The following is a 24248-nucleotide window of genomic DNA, read 5'->3' on the forward strand; positions in this document are numbered from 1 at the left end:
TGTGTGGTGATATTGCACCCTCTGCCTGCAGGTCCTTCGGGAGAGCTTTTGACAGAGCAGGTCATAACACACAGCATTTGCAAACGCTCTGTAGAGTTAGCTAAAAAGGCACATAGTGATGAAGCAGAAGCAGAAAACACATGGATTTTTTTTTCCCCCCAGCCTCTGTGCTGCAACGTGAAGCGTGCTTTTATTTTTATTTTTTTTTTTCTCCCTCCGAAAGCAACAAAAAAGCGACTACTCCAGGAGTCACCCCCTGCCCGTCTCTACGCAAAGCCCGTCGTCAAAAGCCAACTCATCTCTAATACCTAGAGGGGATTGCTCCTCATGGCAAAAACTGGGGTTGACAACTCCGGCCTTTGGCCTGCTGGCGGCGGGGATGGGGGCGCGGGAGGCGGCGGCGGCGGCTCGGTAGCTGGGGACATTGGGGAGCAGCTCTAGGGCCCCGCGGCTGGCAGGGGAGGGCTCCCCGCCATCGAGCGGCTTGTCATGCACCAGCCGGTCTAGCTCGACGTCCCGGGCCCGCCTGGCCATGCTGCTAGGAGCCTAGGTGCTTCAAGCAAAGTACAAGGCATCTGAAGCTGCAACAAAACACAGAGTGGGGTTGAGTGGTTTTACGTCGCGGTTAAAAAAACGCGGGGCTGCCGCGGGCGCTGGGGCTGCCCCGCTGCTCACAGGTGTCGGCAGCACAGAGCTGCAGTGGTGGCCGTCCTGCTGTGCCCTTTTCGTAGAATCACAGAATGTTAAGGGTTGGAACGACCTTGGAGGTCATCTAGTCCCATCCTCCCCTGCCATGGGCAGGGACATGTCCCACTAGACCAGGTTGCTCGAAGCCTTATCCAACCTGGCCTGGAACACTGCCATCCACAACCTCCCTGTTCCAGAATCTCGTCACCCTCACAATAAAGAATTTCTTCCTTTTATCTAACCTAAATTTCCCCTCCTTCAATTTTTACACATTACTCCTTGTGCTATCACTGTAGTTCCTGATGAACTAGCATTGTCTAGCATTGCTGCAAAATGGGGGTGCTCTGAATGGTCTGCATCAGCCTGCACCAAGACTCAGGGCAAACCATTCCCTGTGCAGCTCCCTGACATCAGTGCAGTTATGCCAGGACCTGCCTTTGCTCACTCAGGCTGTGTGAACTCAGGAAGTTCACCACCTAATTTTCATTGCCAACCCATTGCTTCCTAAAAGGCTACATTAAAATGTGCTTTATGCCACCTGTTATTCCCCAAATCAAAGTGGTAGAGAAAATCCTTTTTATCCCTGTACTTTCTCCAGCTGAAGGAGAAACCCTAATTTCACGTCAGGGGTTGCTTAATCAGCAGGACTCAGCACTGCACAAGCACCAGCCATTCAGAGCTGGCTCCAGCCCATGCCAATGTTGCCACCATGCTGCACCCAGGGGATGCTGTGCCCACGGGATGCTTTACCCCAGTGAAAAGCCCCTGCTGCCCATGCAGGCCCATGCTGCAGAGAACTCAGCTGCCTGCTCCCCAACAGCAGGGAAGGAGAAGCTGGATTCTCCTCCCATCAGGCACCACATTGCCTGATTTGGGATGCTTTGATTCATCCCCATTTGGTGTTATACTGCTACATGTTATACCTTCAGCATTGGTTTCAGCAGCTTCAGCTGTCTTCTCTTCCACCTTCAAAATGAAAAAAAGCCATTTTAAGGAGAAAAAGACCTACTCTGTCAGTAAAAGAGCAGATTTTGCAGCTTGACTGGATTCCCCATATCGCCCCTATTTGCCAGACTCTCAGCTCCTTGTTCAGTGCCAACTTTGTAGGGTGAAACAGCCCCCCTCCATCCACACCTGCTGGCTCAGCTTCAGGGATGGGGACATCTCGGTGGGAAACATGTCCAGTGCCCAGCCCAGTTCCTGCTCCTCCCAGGGCACTGCATCTCCCTGGACAAGCTCTGAGCCCCTGGTACTCACTGGGCAGCAAGAGCTCATTGCAGACCTGAGCCCAGGTAGGGAGTGATGCCTACCTGTACCAGAGCACCTTCGAGGTTACTTATCTCAGCTACTGCCTGCTGCTCAAACTTGAGAGCCTCCTCGGCAATGTAGGATTCATCCACACCATTGGTAGTTGGGAGAGAAGAGAGGAGAGACCTGGGAGGGAGAGAAAAAATACTGCATAGGAGACCAGGTGAGAGGTACATAGACAAAGCAGGGCATTGCACGTGCACAAGCAAAAATTGCAGAGGCAGAAAGATGCAAGCAGCATGTTCCTCCTCCTGTGCATAATCATTTCTCATATAATTAAAATTTGCCAAATAAAAAGCCCAGAGCCTAATTTCCAGGCAGGGCTTTCCCAAAAGCACCATCCAAATCCCACGTTGGCCCGTGCAAGGCACTACCAGGACACATAATTCTCATCTTCTTTCAGCAGCAAGTGCAGACCTCAGCTCCACCATTCTGACAAAGGGGCTCACAAGATCAAATTTATTGCTTTAATATAGCTTATTACTGAAAACAAGCACTTCAAATGTTGCTCTGTGCACTTATCTCCTGATTTGCTCTTTCCTGGAAAGAAATGCAAAGCAGGGATAGGTGACAATGAGAAAAATTTCAAGACAGCTAAATGCATGAAAATCGAGAAACCGTCTTTCTGTATCCTTGGCAGGTGCAAAGTCAGAAGAGGTATATCACAAGCAGTGGTTGCTCTTTCTCTTTTACCTCCATGTCTTCAAAACCTGTTGTTTCCCAAGGTATTTTTAAAAGTATTTTTAATAATTCCCCCCTTTTTTATTTTAATTATGTTCCATTTAAACACAATTATAAATCCTTCCATCCTTATCTAGAAAACCTGTTGGTTTCTCTCTTGTTTCCCAATAAACAAACACATTGAAAGATGAAGCATCATCTCATTCACCACACAACTGAAGCTCAGGTTTCTATAGTGAAGCTCCAGGAACAGATTTTGATGAAATACAAACATATGGGTTTGATAGTGAATAATCGTGCGTTTTCAGCTTCTTCCTGAAAATCGAGCTACTTTAGAGGAATTAACAGAGAATAATATTGTAGCACCAGGTAATAAATCCCTAAATGTTTATCTCATGCGAAATCTGATCAAACTACCTAACTAAGCAGAAAGATGTCTCTCCACACCATCTAGACCAAAGTCACTACCTGCCTGTCAAGAACTCGTGTATTTTCTACAACAGGAAAAAATGTAAAATTGTACCTACTTGCATTAAGCAGTATTTCCAGGCAGAACACATAATCCTCTCTTTACATTCAGCTCTGTGGCACCCATAAGAATTCCGACTGCCCTGAATTGATGGATGTTTAAACAGCACGGACCCTCTCCCGGAGCTGGGCGCTCCCGCCTCCCGATGGAGCCGCCGGACCCGCGGGGGGATGGCCGGGGGCCGCGGTTGCTACGGGCGGCCCCGGCGGAGATGGAGCCCGTGTCACCAGGAGACTCTCGCCTGTCGCCAGGTGCCGCGTCAGCAGCGAGCCCTGGGATGAGCCGGTTTGCAAAAGCATCCCTCCCTTCTCACCTATCCCTCCCGAATGTATCCCTCCCGCACGCATCCCTCCCCAGTGCAGCACAGCTGCCAGCCAGGCTGGGAGCTCCGCTCTGCCAGGAGGAGCTCGCTCGTCCATGGGTGTTTCAGCCTCTCTGGCTTGTGAACGCAGTTGAAACAACAGCTGCATTCACGCTCCTTTCCAACAAAGCCATTAAGGCAACGGGAGACACTCACTCTGCACTCTCCTCCTCCTCCTCTTTCCTCTTTTCCTCTTTCCTCTTCTCCTCTTTCCTGTTCTCTCCCTCTTTCTTTCTCTTCTTCTTCTTCTCCTTCTTCTTCTTGTCCTCCACCTTCTTCTCCTCCTTCTTCTTTTCCTCCTTCTTCTTCTCCTCCTCCTTCTTCTCTTCCTCCACCTTCTTTTCCTCCTCCTTCTTCTCCTCTTCCTCCACCTTCTTTTCCTCCTCCTTCTTCTCCTCCACTTTCTCCTCCTCCTCCTTCTTCTCCTCCTCCTCCTTCTTCTCCTCCTCCTTCTTCTCCTCCTTCTCCTTCTTCTCCTCCTTCTTTTCCTCCTCCTCCTCCAATACCTTCTTCTCCTCCACCACCTTCTTCTCCTCCTCCTGCCCCTTCTCTTCCTCCTCCCTTTTCTTCTTCTCTTCCTCTTCCTTCTTCTCTTCCTCCTCCCTTTTCTTCTTCTCTTCCTCTTCCTTCTTCTCTTCCTCCTCCTCCTTCTCCTCCTCTCTCTTCTCTTTCTCCTGCTCTTTTTCTTCCTCCTCCCATTTTTTCTTCTCTTTCTCCTGCTCCTTCTCTTCCTCCTCCCATTTTTCCTTCTCTTCCTCCTCCTTCTTTTCCTCCTCCTTTTCCTCCTTGGTAGTGCTTGGGGAACTCAACCACAGTCTGGGAAGGAGAAACTCATTAAGTAAAATCCACAAAGTATGTCTGAACCTCACACGAGGATCCCTGCCAGTCTCCCCAACCCCTTTGGCTGGAGATATCTCCCTCCATCCTCCAGCCAACCTCCCAGGGGGGTTGGATATGCTGGGGCATAACTGGGCATACACTGTTTCACATCCCATTAGTGTCTACAGCTCCAAGCAGGTGGGAGGGAGAGCGGGAAAGAGTTTGGGAACCCAAAACCAGAGTCCTTGAGCCTTCAGATTCCCCTTGCTGCATGGGAAGAGGATGTGCTTAGGGGTTTCTGGTTGCTGCTTTTGACCAAAACCTGTTAATGAAATCCACCCCCCCCGGACAGGCTGGGCTTGCTGCCCACGGCTTCTCACAGCTTCTGTACTAAGGGGAAAAAAATCTGAAAAATATTTTTATAGCATGCCCAGTGTTTTCTGGTTGAGCAGGAGAGACCTCTGCTGAGCCAGTGTGGCTCAGGGCATTGCTTGTGCTTAGTGCAGTTGAGCATTGCCAGTGTTGGGAGGGAGGGACCATTGTCTTAGCCCAAAAGGCTCAGGGAGCATTTTGGGGGTCTCAGAAACCCTTTGCGAGTGTGCATGGGCACCTCTCATCCCCCTGCTGCAACACAGCCTGCTTCTGGCTCTGAACACACTGCCCAGCCCTTGGGAGAACCTCAGCAGGTGTTTCTTTTGGGAGAAGTAGAGTGAATTCTACAGAGACAACTCCTATTTCTGAATGTCATTACAGCTGAATGTGCAACTGCTGGGAACAAGGTCCAAGCCCTCTTGCCTTTAGGGCCAAAATCTTACAGGAGCCTGAGCAGAGCCTCCCTCAGCTGTCCTTTGCAGGGCACTGTGAGCATTGCACTGATGGCTCTGCCACTGCCTGCCCCAACCCGAGTCTCAACACCAGAAGCAAAGGACATTTGCTGAAACACCTTTTGGGTTCTTCTGGTGGATGCTCCCCTCTTCCAAAACAGGCACCTCAGTTGCCAGCTCCACCACCAGTGCTGGCAAGGAGGGATGCCTGGGGACATGCTTGTCCCCTCCCATGGCCACCACACTGGTGACTGGAGAACATGTAGACCTGCCCATCAACAGCATCTTCCTTCTCCTACCTATTTTCTTCTTCTTCCTGAGGTTCCTCCTTTATGGGGGGAAGGGAACGAGCATCTGCCTCTGGCTCAGCCTTGTGACTCCAGGCTATCATCTCACACGTGTCTTCATTAATCTGGTCATCAGTGATCTCTTCCAGGATGAGGTGGGTCTCCTCAGGTTCCCCAGGGGGTATATGAACTGAAATTGGAATGGGGAAAGGGAGGTGATGAAGTGAGAGTGTGAGAGCACGTTCTCAAGGGGTCGGATGTAGGGCCAGGACAGATCCCATGTTTCATCTGCTTGATGCTGCAGTGCTGAAGCAGTTCTCAGCCTGCACAGGTTTGGGCAGCCCTGGTGACCCCAAGCTGTGCTGGACCTTGGGCCCTTTGCAGAAGGAAAAAGAAAATTCACCATTTTGTGCAAAGCACAGCCAAAGCCCTGTGAAGCCCTTGAGCAACCTGGTCTCGTGCAAAGTGACCCTGCCCACAGCAGGAGGGTTAACACTGGATGAATTTAAGGTCCCTTCCAACCCCAACCATTCTGTGATTCTATGAAAGCTATAACCCTCTGCACACAGATGACTGCTGGCTTCCCTGCATGTGTAGCCACCTCCACCAGCAGCAATCTGACCCATTTCCAGGCCATGTTTTGCCTCTCCTTGTAGTCAGGAGCAGCCAATGGAAGAGCCCAAAGCCTCTCCCTTTGTGAACTCCCAGCAAAGTGCCGCCCCGGCATGGCCCAAGGGCCCTGGATCTGCAGAGCAAAACCCAACCCAGAGCCCACATTGCAACACCCAAACACCACACCATGCCTGCTCCAAACACTCCCCTGGCCACGGTGTAGGGAGCATCCCATGCACTCTGCCACTGCCCAGCATCACCGGGGAAAAACCCATGGTGGGTTAGTGGGGTGATGCCAGCCCAAATCCATGGCAGGTTTCTTGGGGAGCTGTGGAGCAGCTGAAGGGTGAGGAGAGCTGGTCTGACCCGTGCTGAGCCCTCTCTGTGTCCCAGGGGTACCCATCCTACCACGTCAGGTACACGCCAGAGAAACAGGAGGAGGAAGCACATCCGCTTACTGTAAAATCAGTTTATTTTGATGTCTGCCTGACAACAAAACTTACATGTCCACAGTGAAGCTGAAAGGAAACGTGGAAATTCAACTACAGAAAGGCAGGAAACCCAGGCATGCTTGTACCAGTGCTGTATTCACCCACCCCAAGGTGTCCGTGATGTTCCCTCTAGATCTCTGCTAATTAAAACACGGGACAGCAAGCAGGGAGATGGTTTTTAAAACACACCATGGCTTTTGTATACATTATATGAAAATGGGGCAAATGCTAAAACTGTGGCCTGGTACAAGCAGGGGATGGATCTCAGGGTGGTTTCTTGGCTCATCATTATTGGTTGCCTAGATGGGCCTAAAGAGTTGCAACAAGATGGTGGGAGATCTTAACCTGGCCTGTCAATACATCAGGGGGCTTATACAAGAGATGGAGAAAGACTTTTTACCAAAGTCAGTGGAAGGTGTCCCTGCCCGTGGCAGGGGAGTTGGACCAGATCATATTCAAAGGTCCCTCACAAAGGTCCCTAGTCTGAGATTCCAAGGTGTGTACCTTGCACTGGGGGTGTAGGGGTTCTCAGCCCATCGAGTCCAGTGTGCCTGCACTGGCTGTGCCTGCCTGCACTCCTCTGGGCTGGAGACAGCTCCTGGGATCCCTTCCCTGCCAAGACACTCCTGCCACTGTGGTTAATGCTGCATCCAAGGAGCTGTGAACTTCAGGAGGGAGCAGCTTTCGTTGGGGGTAAGGAGAGTTTGGGGTAAGTTCTCTTAGAAGGAGAGTCTGAGCAAAGGTTTTTAACCATTAAGTCCTACCTATTCACCTAGAGATTAACCTCACCCATCTGATTTGCTGCTGCAAATCAGAACCCTTTCCACTTGCTGGGAGAAAACACTCAGTGGAAGAAAAGCAATAAGGAGCTGACAAGAGCTTCAAGAGCTTTACAACATTACACCTCGGAGGCAGAAGTTGACTCAAAGAAACCTGTGGGTTTCAGCTGGAGGTCTCAGATTGAATATTCAGATTTTAGGGGGGCACTGAGAGAGCCAGGAGTGCTGGGAGACTGCAGCAAGAGGCTTTCTGCCACCGAGGTGTCCTCAGTGATGCTTTTCTACCATCCTATAAATTGTAGCTCCCATCTCATAGACATTGTCCTGCAAAACTAATAGCTCCAATTCCCAGAGAAAAGAGGGAGCCAAGTGGGACAGCCCTGGGACTGGGGACATGCAGCTGGCATCTCTGTACCAGGCTTGGGTCCCCACTGCCCCAGCTGGGAAGGAGCTAGAGACTATTTTGCAAATTCCCCATTGCTTTTCCTCCCCAGCTGCGCTTTCTCCTCAGGCAGGTCTCATTTGGGTGTGGGAAGGGCTGGTTTGCCATGGTCTTCGTTTTCCGTTTGTTTCAGAGGCGCTAAGCCCCTTTGCCCCCTGAAACAAAAGGAGAAGGAAAACATTAATGAGCGTGCTGGCAGCCTGGGGCCGGGGCAGATCTCCTGCTCAACCCAATTAAGTGACCTGGAGATGCCTCAAGGCACCAAAGCTGGCTGTGCACCAAGGCTGTGCCTGCCCAGCACATCCCTGGCTTTGCCTCTTTCAGAGCTCCATGGCAATGCACAGGTCTCCAGTTTGTACAAATACGTGAGAAATGCCTCTTCCCAGGATTTCACTCTCTGAGGTTCTACCAAGCTGTTGGTGGCTCAGCAGGAGCGACCTCCTGGCGTGTTCCTGGGGGATGTTCCTGGGGGATGTGCAGCTTCCATGTGCCTCAGCAGGTCCCTGCTCCTGTCAGCAGCTCCCCCAGCCCAACCAGCCACTCCTTGCCAGGGACAGCACTTGCATGGGGCTGTGCAACCCTGCCCAGTCCATCCAGAGAGGTATCCAGAGTGGCTCTGCCATTTTGTCCAGTATCCCCCAGTGTGGCTGGTGGGGGGAGCCAAGCCTGACCGCCTGCAGAGCCGGTGCTTGATCCCCTCCACAGGCAGGAAAGAAGCAGTGTGAACCCCATAGATTTTCCCACAACCATGCAGACTCATATCTAACACACCTAATCCAAGGATTTTGTTTTCCTGAGGTACCTTCCTAGACAACTCCCACCAGGCTTGGCAAACACCTTCCAGCTTTAGCAGCGAGCGTGCCAGAGGGGGGAAAGAAGGCGGCAGGTTTGAATTCCCTTTGGTCAAATCCCACCAGCTCAGCAAACATCCTCCAGCACAGCCTGAGGACAGATCTTGAGATCAGCACTAACTTCAAAACCTGGGACCTGAGGATCGTGGGATGCTGCACTTAGAGATTCCTATAAACCCTGAGTTTTACCAAGTCCCTGTCACAACTCCACAGCTGCTCCCATTTCTCAGGCATCAACAGCCTCCCATGGCTTTCCCAGGGGATTCCAAGGGCTCCCAAGCTGGCACCCAGGGCAGATCAGGGGATAAAAGTTGACAGTGACCCCTCTTCCCAATAACCTTTCTGATAAGCTACACAATCAAACTCACAGTGAGATGGAGCCACCACTTACTTTGTTCCACGGGACTCAAGGTTGCTGAGGTCACTCCCTGCCAGGAGGAAAAGGGAAACATGACTCATTGTCCATTTTCAGTAATTTCTAACCTAAATACCCGTTTGCAGTAAAAGTGGCCCTATTTCCCTAAATATCCCATGTGATTTCTCATGTCAGGTTGGATGGCTTGGCTGTGGACACCCATGATAATATGGGGCAGGAGCACATCAGTGAGCTCACCTGGGGGCAAGGGCAGGAAAGGAGAGCATGTAAACCTGCTGCTGCTGCTTATCCTTAGAACTGGGACTGCACTTGGGTGAGGTGCCAGGGCCTGGACACCACCCAGTGCTGCACAGAAAGGCAAGGAAATGATAAAGAAAACATGCTGCAGGCTCTCGTGCTGCTTAGAAGCCAAATCCTGGTTTTCATCAGCTAAGCAGGTCATGGGCATTTGTTTTCTTGAAGGAGTTGGGTGACAGCCCAAACCACACCAGGTCCCAGCACTGATCTAGTAGCTTCTGCATAGCAAGGGACACCCTTCCCACCAGGGACATGGTGTTCTCATGCTCTTTGCCTATCCAGCAGACAGCATACCTGTGTGTCCTGCTTCCCCATGGTCACTGGCTGTGGCAACACCTTCTCCAGCTTCTGGACAAACCAGATGAACATCCTGGTGACAAGAAACCAGTGTTAGAACTGGCAGCCAGAGCCTTTGCTCCCACATCAGCCAACCTTCTGGCCACCAGACACAGGCAGAAATTGCCCTGTGGTTACCTGAGGCCATCCAGAGCCACGGACTGAGTGGTGAGAGTGGTCACTGGTTCTGGTTGCCCCGTGGCAGCTGCTGGTGTCTCTGCCACTGATGTGCTCAGGGCAGCTGAAAGGCGGGGTTTTGGCTTTGCTGTCGTTTCAGTCCTTTTTGTGCCTGCTCGGGTTTTATTCGGAAGAAGAAGGGGGATGAGGCAATGCAGCAGTCATAAATTGTAGGGAAGCAGAGCAAGCAAGGAAGGGTCACCTCCCACAGAGGGACAGGCCTGGGGTACCTCCCTGGCAGCCTCTCCACTGGGGGCCCAGCCTGGGTTGAGGACATGGGCAGTCTGGGGACAGAAGTGATGTAGGGGCGGTGCTGTGATGCCAGGACCCATGTGCCCACCCCTCTCAGCACAGTGGGAATCCTGGGCATGGAGATGAAGGGTACCCGCAGCTGGGCTCTCAGAGGCACAGTGTCTCCTCTGAAAGGGCCACCCAGGGAAGGGGGATTGGATTGCTCACCTTCCACTGTGGCTTCACACTTCTGATCCTTCTGTTCTGTCTGCAGATAGACAGAGGAACGGATGGATGTGGCAAAGCACTGCCTGCAGCCTCACACCACCCCATGTGGACCTGTGCCCCACCCCAAGGACACCCACACTCTCAACCCCACACATCCTCTGCTGCAGTTTTGGCCCCATTTCCCTGACAACAACCATTAAACCCAGTGTTGTTGCCACCAGCAGGTCCCAACTGGAAGGTCCCCCCTGCATGCAGCCAGGTTGGGAACAACGGGACAGCACCCCAAGGTCTCTCTTTTGCTCTACTGAATTCCTTTGGGATTTCCTCCCCAAGGTCCCAGCTGGGGTGTGCAGGAGGATGAAGGCAGGGAGCCCACCCTGCTGTCAACCTCTGCCCAGTGGCCCCCCAGTCTCCCCGAGCTGGGCAGTGCTCACCTCCAGCTTTTTCATCCCCTCCGGCTGCGGCACAATCCTCTCAAAGCCCTGTGACAGCCAGCTGAGCACCCGCTTTCCTACCCTGTGGGGAGAGTGCCATGCTCAGGGAGCTCATCCCGTGCCCTCCTGTCCTCCCCCAGCCCCCTGCCAGCCTCGCTGGGGACCCACCACTCCTCTCTGGGGGCGTCCAGGTCATCCTCGAAGCCGTCCTCCTCTGGATCGAAGGGGATTATGTCTGCAAGGGGAGCGTTGCCGTGGGGATGGGGCACCTGCACTGCTGGGAGCTTCAGGTCCCCCCATCATCCAGCTCAAGGGGACAATGGTGCCAGCATCACCAGTCAGGGAGGTGGGGTGTGGGAGTCCCAGAGAGGCCCCTGGGATGTTGCAAACTACAGGCTCCCAGCTCTCCTTACCAAGACCGTCGTCCTCGTCCGGAAGGACCTGGACCTCTGTCTGAAAAGCCAAACAGACTGTCACCCACCTGACAGCCAAGGTGGAGCTCATGTTTTTGGGTGGGGAGGGAAATCTGCCCTTTTCCCCAGAGACAGATGAAGGCAGAAAACAATGCAGGGCACATTTAGTGCTCCCAGTTAGCACTGGAAGAGTGATAGGAAGGAAAAAAAGATGTGGAAGCTCAAATACACCAGACCGCTGCTAAGATCTGTCTCCTACCTCATCAGGAACATCAATGCTTGTCTCAAAGCTCTTCCCGAGCACCTGCAGTGTCCCTGGGGGTGGAACTGGCTGCGGAATCACCCTCCTTATCCCATAGGAGAGCCAGAAGCGCACACTGCTCCCCATGCTGCCAGAGAAGGGAGCGAGTCAGGCTGGGAACGCCATCCCAGGCATCCAGCCCCCAACAGAAAGCAAAATCCCAAGCAAACCATGTTGCACACTGGAGGGTGCAAGAGCCATACCTCTCAAACATAGAACCTGTGTCTTCAGGGATCACAAATTCTACTTTCTTTACTAGTTCTTCAATGGCAGCAGGGAAAAAAAACAAAGGCAAGCTCCTGTCACCGCTCTGGCAGCCCCCAGCACGCTGGGCAGGAGGGGGACCAGTTGGTAAAGGAACATGACCTGTGGCCTGACCAAGTGTGGGGCTTACCCTCAGTGCGTGGCTGGTCAGCAACATCCGTGGGGCCACTGGCTTTTCCTGCTGGTGCCTTCAGGGTAAAAGGTAGAAGGTGCCAGAGAGTCAGAAGGTGAGGCACAGTGGACAGTCCCTGCTCAAAGGTGGCTGCAAACCCCAGGAACTCCCCATCCTTTCTGCTGTTTCCCAGCAGCTCAGAGCAGGGAAGTGTCCCAGCCCCCATCCCTCCTGGGGATGCTGCAGAGCATCCCTGGGTGCCAAAGAGCCAGGGATGGATGCAGAGGCACAGGCATTTCTCCATATAGGTCATGGTGTCCCCATTACCCCCCAAATTGGCTCCCTGCTCACCTTAACTGGCTCTGGCTCCTGCGCTGGGGCCCGCGGGGTCTCCTCCGTTACCGGGGGCACCGGGGGCTGGGGAACCACCCGGTTGATCCAGCCCATCATCCCGCTGCCTGCGGGCAGTGAGGAGGGGTCTCCAGCCTACAGGAGGCCAGCAGCAGGGGTGCACACCCCCCAAGGAATACCAGGTGCACCAGTTGCTCACGCTGTCTCCAGAGCAGCCCAAAAAGGTCCTTGGTGTCCTTCCGTTTCGGTGTTCTGCTTGGGAAACGTGGCACTGCTTAACCTGGGAGCGTCTTCTGCTGCTGCTGCCCTTCCAAAGAGCTGTGCTCTGCCCAAAATGCCCCTCCAAGGACACCCCACACTGCCCAGTGAGGGGCCTGGGAGCACCTCGGGCAGTCCCTATGCTGCTACTCACAGATGATGCCTGAAAGGGCAAAAGAAAGCAGATCCCTGAGCTCCTTCCAGCCCAGCTGGGACACAGCATGGGACTTTCAATCCCAGGTAGACACATGACCCCAGTCCCACACGCAGCAGGTACAGGCTGGAAGCGGCTCAGCGCTGGCCTCTTTGCATTAATGCAGCCTTTAGGAGTGCAGGACACCTTCAGTTCCCTCAACATGGCTTGTATGGGGCTGTCCAAAGCCTGGCTCCTTAAATCTAAACAGGCCAAGGTTCCCAGGAAGGGTGATGTGTGTCCTCAGCCCTTTGCTCGCCCACAGCTTGGGAAGACAAGGAGCCAGGTTTGGATGCAGCCGAAGCAGCACTTCCAGCCCCCAGCGCACCATAGACAGGGTCAGCTCTCCCAGAGAACCCCACATCCCCAAAACTGGACCGTGTGGCTGTAAAACCAGACAACCAGAAACCAATTAAATTGCCTTTTACCAGCCACTGGTTATAAAGGATTAAGGAGATGCGAATGCCCCAGGAGCAGGAAGGAAAACCCGGCAGCCCCACAGAGCAGAGGCATTTCCACCCATGCTTTGGCACAGGTCCCAAGGAAGCACAGGGTCAGTGTACAGCACTGAGCCCAAACAATCCAGAGAAAGCCCCCCAGGGCTTCAGCGAGCCCCCCTGACAGTCAGGATCCCCTCCTCCCTTGAGGTAAGCTTGTGAAGCTGTAAAAGCCTAGAGCATTAGCCTGTCCTTGGTCTGGGAAGGAAAGTAGAGGGCAGAGGCCATTCCTCTGGCACATCTGAACAAGAAAAGGGCAGAAACATCTGTGGATCCCCAAAAAACTAGCTGCTGGAAGAAATAGGAATAAGTAGCCAGGATTTGCCCGCAATGGCACGAAAGATCTGGCAGTCTCATGCATCCCCCTGCGCTGCAGGTACCTACCAGTGCCACCACCTGTTGTGGCAGCTCCTTGGGGCTTGTGCCAGCGAGCAAAGGGCCTTAGTCTTATCTCCAACAGCAAGTGGGGTGCAGACCCACTGTTTCCATTTGGAGCAGGGACCACTGTGGCCTTTCCCTCCCCTCCAGCAGCCCATCAAACCCTCCATATTACCCAGGTCCATTGCCCCTGCAACATCACTCCCCATGGACCTGCTCGCTCACCCAACACAGCTCATCCCCAGCTCTGTCTCAGAGCACCAACCCTCCCTGTGATGTGCAGAGGTGGTCCTGCAAAAGCCCCAGCCACATCCCTCACCTCCATCGCTGCCACTTACCCCGCAGACTCACCACCACCTCCCTGGGAAGCCACCCCGGGATGCGTGGGCTCCCTTGGCCACCTCAGCTCGCCACTGACCCCCCCAAACCCGCCTCAATCCGCTCAGGGCTCTGCAGGGATTAGCCCTGTGCTGCCTGCAAATGGGATTACAGGCACCCAGCTGTCCCGAGCGCCCTGGCTCCCAGCAGCCAGCCTGGTCTTGGTGCAGGATAATGCAAAGAAAACCCCAAAACGAAGCAGGTTTGAGCATCCTCAAAATCCCTGGAGCCACCAAAGCTATCCCAGGCACTCACCGGCAGTGCTGCAGGGCAGGGAGTCTTCTTGCCCAGGTGCAGGGGGGTGCAGGAACATGCAGAAGAGCAGCAGTGGAGCTGCTGAAACCCCGCGGGGTGACAAAGTGGTGTGATGAGGGTGATGCGCTGAGGGTGCTCCACCCACAGCTCTGCCCCAGCCCCAGAGGATCCAAGGCAGGAGGCAGCAAATCTGTGCTGAGTTGAGCTAAGCCTCCCCTTGCTGAGCCTGCCAATTGCTGCTTGATCCGTTTACCTCCAGTCCTGCTCAACTGCCAGCCTTTCCCACTGCCCCTAATCTCAGTCACGTCCTGGAAGGCAGGTACCAGCAAGGCTTCTCTGCTCGACATCCAGCCCCAGCTCCTGTCTTTGGGTAGAGCTCCCTGGAGCAGTGCTGGAGCCCCTTGACCAAATTCCTCCTTCCCTGGCTCCATGGGTGTCTCCAGCCTGGTGGGCAACAAGCACCCATCCTGCCTGGCCCCAGCACTTCTGCAGATTTGATTCACAGCCAAGGAAACTGTGGCATAGAAGCATTTTTTCAGTGACTCAGAGATACATCTCACACATCTCACCTGGCCTGGGTGTGGGAAGGAGCAAGTTATGTTGTCTGCAGGTAGCAGATTCTTCTCTTGCTATCACAGGACTGGGGGTGCAAAACAAACCTCTGGGAAAGCTCAAACAGTTGTGTGTGGGGCTGGGGTGCTCAGAGCACAACAGGCATCAGCTTCTGCCTCTTGAACAGTTGCTCCTCTCTGGCAGACCGAGACTCCTGCTTCTGTCCAGAAGCTCCCAGGGAGGAGTTTTACCCTGGGGAGGGAGCACTCCACCTCTACAAGGGACAACTGCACACTCTGCTTGCCTGGGAGCCTGCCCATATCCTGCATCTTGACTTTTGGTTACCAGGAAGATGAACCATCATTTCTCCCTCAAAAAATTTCAGGGAAAAGAGAGAAAACATGAAAAAAAAAAAAATCAAGCAGAGCCAGAGAGAGCACAAAGACAGACGGGGAGGCGGTATCTGGCACACGGCCTCCACTCCAGAAATCTTACACACCCACAGGAAGGTATAAATAACTATAAATTTATTAGTAAAGCAAAACCATTTGACACTCACACAGAAGAGCGGGATGTGTTAATACAATATATATACACACACATACATGGAGTATCATCTTAGAAACACACGGAGAGCAGTGTTAAAGGCACTGCAAGCCACACAAACCTCATCAACCTTGGCTGCAACTTCCCACAGCCCCAGGAACTCTGCCGGAGTCATGACTGAAGATTAGGAGGAGCCTGAGAACCTCACTGGCCATGACGTCCCTCAGGTCCACGGCTTGGAGGCATTCAGAGACAAGCCCACGGTCCAGCTCCCACCTGTGGTCCTGCTCTCCTCACTGAGCAGCATCTTCACGTCCAGAAAGCAGCAGGGCAGTGGAGGAGGCCTGGCAGCTGGGGAGAAGCTCTCCTGGCCCGGGGGGAGCTGCCAGCCCCAAACCTTGGCCTGCCCTTATTGCATCTTGGCATCTCGCCCGCGTGAGCAGGAACCTTCCCGCAGGTGAACTCACCACCCAACAGAGAGAGTCAGACTCAAGAATAACAAGGGGTTTTGCCTGTTATTAATAGCCAGGCTTTGACTGCAGCCTGGACTTAATGGCAAATACCCAAGGGAAGTGTAGAAAGTGCTCTCCACCCTGCTCTCCCCCCTGCAAGGGCTGGCTTGAGCACCTAGAGATGGTCCCAAAACTCTGTCAGAGGACACCTTCCCCTTCGCCCCCCACTCCAGCAGGTGGGCCCCAAGACCAGAGTGTGCACATCTCCCCACCCAGACCACAGGGATTGTGTCTGCTTGCTGGAGCACTGGCAGGGCCACCTGGGCATACCCGTGGTCCCAGGGGTGTCCATCCACAGTGAACTCAGCTCAGCCACCTGCTTGATGCACACACGGATGCTCCACAGGCACTCCCAGGGGAATTAAATGAGCAGTCCAAGCCCATCCCAGCGCTATGACTTCTGCCCTGGAACGTCTGACAGCCCTTCACTGACTTAATCCCCAGCCTTGAAGAGCTGGCAAAGGGACCCACCAGGGAAATGGCTGCTCTCACCCCCAGTGCCCATTTCCTACAGCTCTGTTCTGGCTCCTGGTCCTGGCTTAGACTTGCTCACCAGAGCCAGCTGTACCACGGACAAGATCTGGCTGAGCCAAACTGCCAGGTCACAGGCATTGCCCATGCCCAGCCAGATGGATGACCTCGTGTGGAGGAGGACCAGAAGCACCCACTGGATTCCCTCAAGATTCAGGTCTCAAACACCAGACCTCACCATCAGTGGTTTGGTATCACCTGGATCCAGCCTCAGCCTTGGAGAGGAATCCGGGGCTGAGGGGGGGGGTGGGAATGAAGGAAGAGACTTCACAAGCAAAATGTAAAAAGGGATGAAAAACAAAACACTGTTTACAATTAAAGAACTGAACAAAGGGAAAAGGAGCTGAGAAGGTATTTTAAAAGTATAAGCAAAATAGATGTGGAGCGGATGGGGCTGAAGACTGTAGGTAGAGTAAGGGGAAGTGAAGATCAGAAAAAAGCCCAGGTCACAGACTATCTTCTTCCTGAACTCAGGAAGCCAGCAGCCCTAGAGAGAAGGATTTATGTCCTGGACAACATCCACATCACCTCTGCCCAGCCTAACCCTCCCTGCTGCCTCCTCAGCAGCACCCTATGCCCAGGCTGCCTGCTAAGAGAACCACCCTTTGGGAGGGACCATCCACTGTCCAGCCCTACAGAGCATCCTCAGGGGGTCTGGCAACCAGGTCTTGAAGCCAAGCACGAGCACTTGCCACAGGGCTGATCCAACACCAGCTCCAGCACAGCAACCCTCCTGGGTGTGAGGGATGCGAGAGGCCAAGCGGAGGCAGCGCGAAGAAGCCTGAAAGTTGCCTGAAATAAATGTCAGAAAGGAAGTGCAGCACAGGTACAGAGTAGAAACACGTTTTACTCCCGAGAGGCTTTGGCCACAACTGCTCTTTGGTTTGAAAAGGAAACACCAGCAGTTAGCAGAGAGCCCTTTGCAGTGTAATGCCCCAGGGACATCGGCTCCCAGGCCAGCCCCTGCCTCCCCACAAAGCACTGTGCTCCTGACACTCATGTGCCTCCTGCTACTTCCCTCACCTCTCACCTCACGGTACAAAACATGACCTAAAGGCACAGCAACAGAGATCAACCTGCTCCCCCAGCCCACCTGTACACAACACTGCTGCTTCCAGCTAGAAAATGCTCCTATAAAAATACATCCGAGTGTTCCTGGTTGGCCGCTCAGCCGCCTGCTCCACAGAGATCCTCCAGCCCCCAGCACTAAGGTCTGGCAGCTGAAGCCTCCATGGGCTTCTACTGGATTTGGGTTGTTGCAGGGCAGCAAACAGGATAGAGAGACTGAGTCACCATGGGCTCACAGCCAGACCTAATAATGATGTTCTAATGCCGCACTAAGATGTTTTTGAACCGGGAGGCACCTCCTTACAGGTACTGGCTGAAGACCTGGACCCGGGCTCATCCCTGCCAAGCTCTCCACAGCATCCCCTTTTTCTGAGCCACAGGGCCCTAGGCACACAGCCCTGATCAGTCTCTCTGGCCAGGACACTGCTTGGCTGTTGCCATGTCCTAAGCAGAGCCAGAGCTCCTCACTGGGACATCCAGGGCTTTCCCAGTTGCTCACTACAAAGGGAAACATTCCCCAACAGTCCCTATGCCCAGGTGATAGGGGCATAGGGGCAAGGGGACAGGATCTGGCAGCTCTGTGGCCAGCACATGGTGTGGAGCTGTGTCTGGGGCCCAGCACCATCCTCCTCTGTCCAAGAAGCAGGTTCAGGTGGGTGCCACACTCCCCATCTGGTCCCACACTCACAACCTCCCTGACCACCACCACCAAACCCTTCTGCAAAGACAGGATTAGCCTTCCTTGGTTTGGACTTCCTTTTACTCCTACAGAAAAGCATACACTGAACTTACTACATATTAAACAGCAAAAAACAGCTACCTAGAACCAAAGAGCTCTTTAAAAATCCAAGTTATCACATCTTTTTTTTTTAAAAAGATCCAGTATGACGTCAAGTTAAACTACACAGTATTTTTAATGAATTTTAACAAACTGCTTTAAAAAAAAAAAGGCAAAACAAAAAAAAAAAGAGGAAAAAGAAACACAGATGGAAAACTTGGTAGAAGTTCTACATCTTTGAGGCAGCATGAAGTAAAATAACCACCATCAGTCTTTCTTCCTTGGGCAGCAGAGAGCAAAGTCTGCTTTAACCTCCTTAAAGTTGCACACGAAGAAGACTCAGCCCCAGGGTCTGACCTGTCACTGCACTGTCCCAGCCCCTGAAAACGCACCCCATTCCCCCTCACCATGCTGGAAATGGAAACTAAAGCCTTTCTCCACCTTTCATATGAGCGTCCCCCACCACTGATGCAGGTCCAGTCCAACCCTCTGCAAGGTTAACCTGTCCACGCTTACCATGGACATTTATTAAACTCATCCTACTCACTCGTGCAGCACATGGGCAACTTACTGGCTGCTGTTCACTTACAGCACATCACAACCTCACACAAGCACCAGCCAAGATCACAGAAGAGCTGAGGCTGGCAGGGACCTCTCAAGATCATCAGGTCCAACTCCCTGCTTGCACAGGGTCAGCTACAGCAGGTTGTTCAGGACCACATCCAGTCAGGGCTTGAGTATCTCCACTGATGGACACTTAACATCTTAGTATCTCCTAAGATGGAGAGGGGAAGGCTGGTGGGCAACCTAGTAAGCACATCTTCAGCCTTCAAGGCATCTAACTGGCATGTAATGGATCCCTCGGTCATGAGAAGCCAGAAAATTCCTGCAGAGGAAAACACCTGAGGCTGCATCAACCTTGCTAGGGGAGATTTATTTTTAAGTGATGTTTACAAGAAGTGTGCAAAACCTGAAAAATACAGAAGAGGTAAAGAAAGAGTAAAAGGGTGAAACAGGACTCCTGCGAGATGGGAAAAAACACACTCCTCTTTTACCCACTGGTAACCTTGCCCTCCCTGTGGATCCAAGCCTGCAGGCCAGGAAGGATTCTCCTGCCTTGCTCTGGTTCCCCCAGCAAATCAGACACCAAGGCCCCAGCACACGTCGTGGGTTACTGTCGGTGATGGCAACACCTCTGCAGCTGTAGGTTATTAGTAGTGTTCATCTCACCCATTAGTGTTGGAGCTGCTGGGACAGCCCTTTGCCTGACCCCCCTGGAGGTACCACTAACAGCCCAAGGGGTGCTCAAGGGGCCTGGGGGCAAGTCTGGTCAGGAGAGCTAGATCCCTCTGGAAGCAGCTCTTAAATGCCAGGCTCTTGGTTGGGAGCAGGGCATGGATGCTCTCACAGAATTACAGAATTTTTAGGGTTGGAAGGGACCTCTGGAGATCATCTAGTCCAACCCACCTGCCAAGGCAGGGTCGCCTAAACCAGGTTACACAGGAATGCCTCCAGAGAGGGAGAATCCATGACCTCCCTGGGCAGCCTGTTCCGGTGCTCCTTGCCATGCTCTCTGGTAGCAGTGCAGCACTTGCTACAGTTTCCCATGCAGCTGACAGGGACTGGGGGGACCCTCAGGCTCCCTCAGAACCCTTGCAGAGTGTGACAGCCAGCGACTGCAAAAGCAGCAATGCCAAAGTGCTTTTTGGAGCTGTGCAGCCCCATGGCTTTTCCCTTTCAACACTCTAGGAGGAGGGAGAGCAGGGGAGGTCGGGGCAGTCAATCAACACTAATGCTCTGAAATGGTGCCCTCAGCTGAGCTTGGACCAAGGAAGGTGGGAGATCCCAGCAGCTGAAACCTGCTACTTCCGTGCCAAGCAGCACACCTCAGAAGGGAGGGCTGACTCTGCCTTGCTCCTAAGCCCTCTCCAGCAGGAGAGTCCCCCAGCCCTCCCCACCAACCCCACCAGGCAGGGCAGGGGAAAAAGGCTGCACACAAGGGGCTGGTGCCTGTAGCAGGCAGCTGAGCTCCCGGCACTGGAACTGCAGGTACAGCGTGAACTACAGTCCAGGGAACGCCAGGCACCTACAGGCAGCTTCCTCTCTCCACCTCCCTCCTTTCCTTTCCACCCCTTCACGATGTTCACGTCGTCTGTTGCCACTTCAATACAGGTGGCATTATCAACCACAGAGGCCAGAGGAAAGTTTACCTGCCCACACCCCGTACCTCCCCTTTCCCCCACACTCCCTGGAGGTTGTCCACAACCGAGGAGAGGGAAGGGGAGGCCGAGGCCCGGGAGCGTCCCATGCAAGCTGAAAGCTGCAGCGGGGTGGGAGGCTCATGGCAAGCAAGCAGCCACCTGGTAGGCGCCCTCGGCCGTGTGCTGCACGCTGTGCTCCTGCAGCAGGCCCAAGTCCAGGAACCGTTCCCCGCACCACATGCACTTGTACTGCTGCTCCCGGGCGTGCACGCTGTGGTGCTTGTTGAGGTGCTCGCGCTGCTTGAAGGCCTTCTCGCAGGAGGAGCACTTGTAGGGCTTCTCGCCCGTGTGCACGCGCCGGTGGCGCTGCAGGTCCGAGGCGTACTTGAACCGCTTTTCACAGTCGGGGCACTTGAGGGGCTTCTCGCGGGCCGGGTCGCAGCGGTGCTGCACGAACTCCGAGGAGGAGAAGAAACGTCTCTCGCAGAGCGTGCACTTGAGGGGCTTCTCGGCGCAGTGGGCCAGCTGGTGCTTCTGCAGAGCCGAGGCCCGCTTGTAGGACTTGTTGCACACCGCGCACTTGAAGGGCCGCTCCGCGTTCTGCACGCACTTGTGCCGCAGCAGTTCCGAGGACTGGTTGAAGCCTTTCTGGCACACGTTGCACTTGAAGAGGTTTTCTATGCCGTGCACGTGCTGGTGGTACACTAAGTGCGAGGGCTGCACGAAGCCCTTCTCGCACAGGTTGCACTTGAAGGGCTCCTCGGCCTTGTGCGTGCGGCGGTGGCGCATGAGCGCGTACTGCTGCTTGAAGCTCATCTGGCAGAGGTCGCACTTGAAGGGCCTCTCCTCGCTGTGCGTGCGCTCGTGCTGCCGCAGGTCCGAGGGGCGCTTGAAGGCCTTCTGGCACTCCCCGCAGCGGAAGGGCCGCTCGCCGCTGGGCGTGCAGGGGTGCTGCAGCAGCTCCGAGGACTCCTTGAAGTGCAGCTCGCAGACGTTGCACTTGAAGAGGTGCTCCCCCGAGTGCGCGTACATGTGGCGCACCAGGTGGGAGCGGTGCTTGAAGCTCTTCTCGCACACCGTGCACTTGTAGGGCCGCTCCGAGCTGTGCGTCCGTTTGTGGTGCACCAGGTGGGACGACTGGCTGAAGCTCTTGTCGCACAGCGTGCACTTGTATGGCTTCTCGCCCGTGTGGATGCGCTCGTGCCGGGACAGCTCCGAGAGGTGCTTGAAGGTCTTCTGGCAGATGGAGCAGCTGTAGGGCTTCTCCGAGGGGTCGAGAGGCTGTGAATGCTCTACCTCAGGAGGCTTGTAGGTCTTCTCACAGATAGAGCACTTCATGGCGTTGCCGTTGTGGACGTTGTGGTGCTGCGCCAGCGAGGTGAGGAGGGAGAAGCCCATCTTGCAGACCCCGCACACAAAAGGCTTCTGCTCCACCTGGATGCACTGATGTTCGAGGAGGTCGGTGGCCTGGTGGAAGATCTTCAGGCACTGGGTACACTGGAAAGAGCGGTCATGGCCTGGCAAGCACTGGTGCTCATGGGGGTTGGAGAGGTGAGTGAGGTCATGGCCACACACACCACATTTGTGGGATGGGTCTCCAGCCTGGATGGGGGCGTGCTGGTGGTGCTGCAGTCCGGGGTCTGGTTGGAGCAGGATGCCGTAGACTGCGCAGCCCAAGGGGTTGTCAGCAGTGCTGGGTGGGATGGAGTGCTCTGGGAGGGCGGCTGCCCCAGCGTGATGCTGCTGCGGTGGCGGCGGCTGCTGTGGTTGCTGCTGCTGCTGCTGCCAGCTTTCTGACATGCTTGGGAAAAAAAAACGGGATTTTAGCAGTGATAGCTTCAGCTTCCCGGTTGAAAGGGTTCAAGTAAAACCAAAATCAAATGGTTCCAAGATCCTGATTCCCCGTAGCTGATCCCCTGAAGTTGAGGGCAGAAACTCCAGCACACAGCAAGGATCTTGGGAAGAAGTGACTCCAGAGCCTCCTCCTTAGATCAGCACAAGTTCTTTGTGGACTGATTTGGTTTGGCTTTTTCTTTTTTTGGACAAAAGAACAGGAGGCAGAGGTAAGTGCCTTGAAAACAAGAGAAGGTCCTTCTCCGTGCTGGCTGCGATGTGCTCACATTTGGGAAGGGCACAGGAAGCAGCCCAGGGAGCAGCTCTCTCTGCAAGAAAGAAGACAGCTCATGTCAGGTCTTGGAGGAAAGAGGGGCAATTCTCTATCAACCTCTCCCCATGGCTCTCTTTGAAAACTCTCCTGTGTCCCTGCAAAGTCACCAGGAAGGCAGTGTGAGGGAGCTAACCAGAACCAGAGCCCCCTTTGCTGCTCTGCAAAGGGCCTGGGACAAGGTGTGCTCAGCCTGGAAAGGGTTGGGCTCTGCTTGGCTGCAGCCAGGGTATTGTGCCCTCAAGAGAGGCAGCAAAACTGCCCAGGGCCTGGTTAGCTCAGCCTTACCCTGTAGGCTGTGGGTCACTGGATCTCCCAGTGCCACTGAGGCACTGCCTGAGAACTGTCTGCACAGGCTGTGCACCAAACGCCGCGCAATTAAGAAGCTACTGAGTTAGATTTTACAGGTGTCAAGGCAAATCCCAACCCGATCCCACCCCAGCTGAAACAGCCTTGTGAAGCAGTTCTGCTCCTCCTGCAGCTTGGATATCAGGCTCATCACCCAAGGGATGTATGCAAGACATTTCCCCCTCTCTGGGCAGCGCTTGTAGACTGGGAAGAACCAGAGAGCTCAGGAGACGGTTTGCCCTCAATGTTATCTTAGCCACAGACAGAACACAGAACCCACAGGGATCACTCTGTGAAGATAAAAGAAGAGTTAAAGCAGTGGCTCGGCTGAACCTCCTACCAAACCATGGAATAAAAGTACCCTAAAGCCAAACAACCTACGCCAGAGCTGCTGCCTGGCCTTGCGATACAGCATCAGCAGGACTGTGCACACTAAAAAGTTTCAGTCTTTCTAGAGATGTACAGTAAAACTTGGCATCAACTTAGAGAAGAGTAAAACCCACCAGCGAGCAGCAGACAGTAGCAGTGTCAACACAACTCAAGAGAGAAGGAAGGTGCAGGCCCTGGCAAGCAGGTAACACGCCTGGGCCTCGAGCCCCCAGCCCCACAAGAGCACACCCAGGTGTGTGTCAAACCACGTGCCCTCAGGGTAAGGAAATCCTTGGTCTTCCAGGTTATGTTCAAAACTAAGCAATAAAGAGCACCAGAGGACCTCAATTCCCAGCATCCCCACCTCCTCTGGCTCTCAGCTCAGGCTGGATCGTGCCCCACAGCTTGGGCAGTGCTGGACCCGCCTCTGCCTAAGGGGACACTGCGCTACTTTGTCCTCCAGCACAGTTACGCCAGTAAAATGCCCAAAGGCCCCACCGCAGCCCTGCTGGCGCGCAGGACCCCCTCCTTCTCCTAGAGAGCTCACCTTGACCGCCGGCACGAAGGGAGGCTCGCAGGGTCCCGAGCTCGGCGGGGCACCAAACTTCAGCACAGCCCAGGCCCCACCTTCCCCCGGCACCGCGAACCGCGGCAGGAGGAACCCACCGGCGCCGCATCCCGGCCCGCCGGGGGGGAAGCGCGTTCTCCCCGCGGGGCAGAGCGATACCAACCTTGGCTTACCGAGGGCTCTGCGCGGGGACCCGCGTCGGCGCCAGCTCCAGCCTAACTCATCCCTCCGTGGGAGGTGGGAAGCGACAACCATTTAGGGAGCGCGGTCGGGAGCGCAGAGGTACTTTCAAACTGGCGAGGCGGCCTTGCTCGGCATGGCCCGGCCCGCTCCCGCCGGGCCCGGGCCGCCTCAGGGCCGCGGGGCGCGGGGGCGGCCGAGGAGCTCGCAGGCCACCAGCCACCGCCGCCGCCGCAGCCCGCGGCCAGGCCCGGCCCGCCGCCCGCCGCTCCCCATCGGGC

General features: G+C 54.5%; 2 protein-coding genes across 5 annotated transcripts in view; both read right to left on the minus strand.

Moving 5' to 3' along the window:
• Positions 1 to 12605, minus strand: part of CNGB1 (cyclic nucleotide gated channel subunit beta 1) — a 28257-nt gene extending 15652 nt beyond the window's left edge. The window contains exons 1-17 of the mRNA XM_032701526.1: positions 12192 to 12605; positions 11859 to 12093; positions 11668 to 11725; positions 11423 to 11552; positions 11164 to 11203; positions 10919 to 10985; positions 10751 to 10832; positions 10317 to 10356; positions 9819 to 9969; positions 9639 to 9714; positions 9063 to 9099; positions 5509 to 5686; positions 4334 to 4382; positions 3723 to 3760; positions 1998 to 2121; positions 1546 to 1653; positions 309 to 546 (exon numbers count right to left, since the gene is read on the minus strand). Of these exons, the coding sequence (XP_032557417.1) occupies positions 309 to 546; positions 1546 to 1653; positions 1998 to 2121; positions 3723 to 3760; positions 4334 to 4382; positions 5509 to 5686; positions 9063 to 9099; positions 9639 to 9714; positions 9819 to 9969; positions 10317 to 10356; positions 10751 to 10832; positions 10919 to 10985; positions 11164 to 11203; positions 11423 to 11552; positions 11668 to 11725; positions 11859 to 12093; positions 12192 to 12290 (1750 nt within the window). The 5' untranslated portion in view covers positions 12291 to 12605. The remainder of the gene's footprint in view (positions 1 to 308; positions 547 to 1545; positions 1654 to 1997; positions 2122 to 3722; positions 3761 to 4333; positions 4383 to 5508; positions 5687 to 9062; positions 9100 to 9638; positions 9715 to 9818; positions 9970 to 10316; positions 10357 to 10750; positions 10833 to 10918; positions 10986 to 11163; positions 11204 to 11422; positions 11553 to 11667; positions 11726 to 11858; positions 12094 to 12191) is intronic.
• Positions 12606 to 16789: 4184 nt separating this feature from the next.
• Positions 16790 to 24159, minus strand: ZNF319 (zinc finger protein 319). Of its 4 annotated transcripts, XM_032701220.1 has the most exons (3): positions 23951 to 24143; positions 22930 to 23140; positions 16790 to 22500 (listed from the first exon to the last, which is right to left on the minus strand). In XM_032701220.1, exon 3 carries the CDS (start codon positions 22136 to 22138, stop codon positions 20477 to 20479), a length of 1662 nt encoding a protein of 553 aa, XP_032557111.1. In that variant the 5' UTR covers positions 22139 to 22500; positions 22930 to 23140; positions 23951 to 24143; the 3' UTR covers positions 16790 to 20476. The 4 variants fall into 4 exon arrangements, with proteins under 4 accessions (XP_032557111.1, XP_032557112.1, XP_032557109.1 ...); XM_032701221.1 differs by lacking the exon at positions 22930 to 23140 and having other exon boundaries at positions 23961 to 24159; XM_032701218.1 differs by lacking the exon at positions 22930 to 23140.
• Between the last annotated feature and the right edge of the window lie 89 nt (positions 24160 to 24248).

This window comes from Chiroxiphia lanceolata, chromosome 13, assembly GCF_009829145.1.
Source record: "Chiroxiphia lanceolata isolate bChiLan1 chromosome 13, bChiLan1.pri, whole genome shotgun sequence".
In the NCBI taxonomy this organism is placed as follows: Eukaryota; Metazoa; Chordata; class Aves; order Passeriformes; family Pipridae; genus Chiroxiphia; species Chiroxiphia lanceolata.

Bases quoted from the DNA above. Each gene is read 5' to 3' on its own strand.
- ZNF319 (XM_032701221.1), bottom strand. From the start codon at position 22,138: ATGTCAGAAAGCTGGCAGCAGCAGCAGCAGCAACCACAGCAGCCGCCG.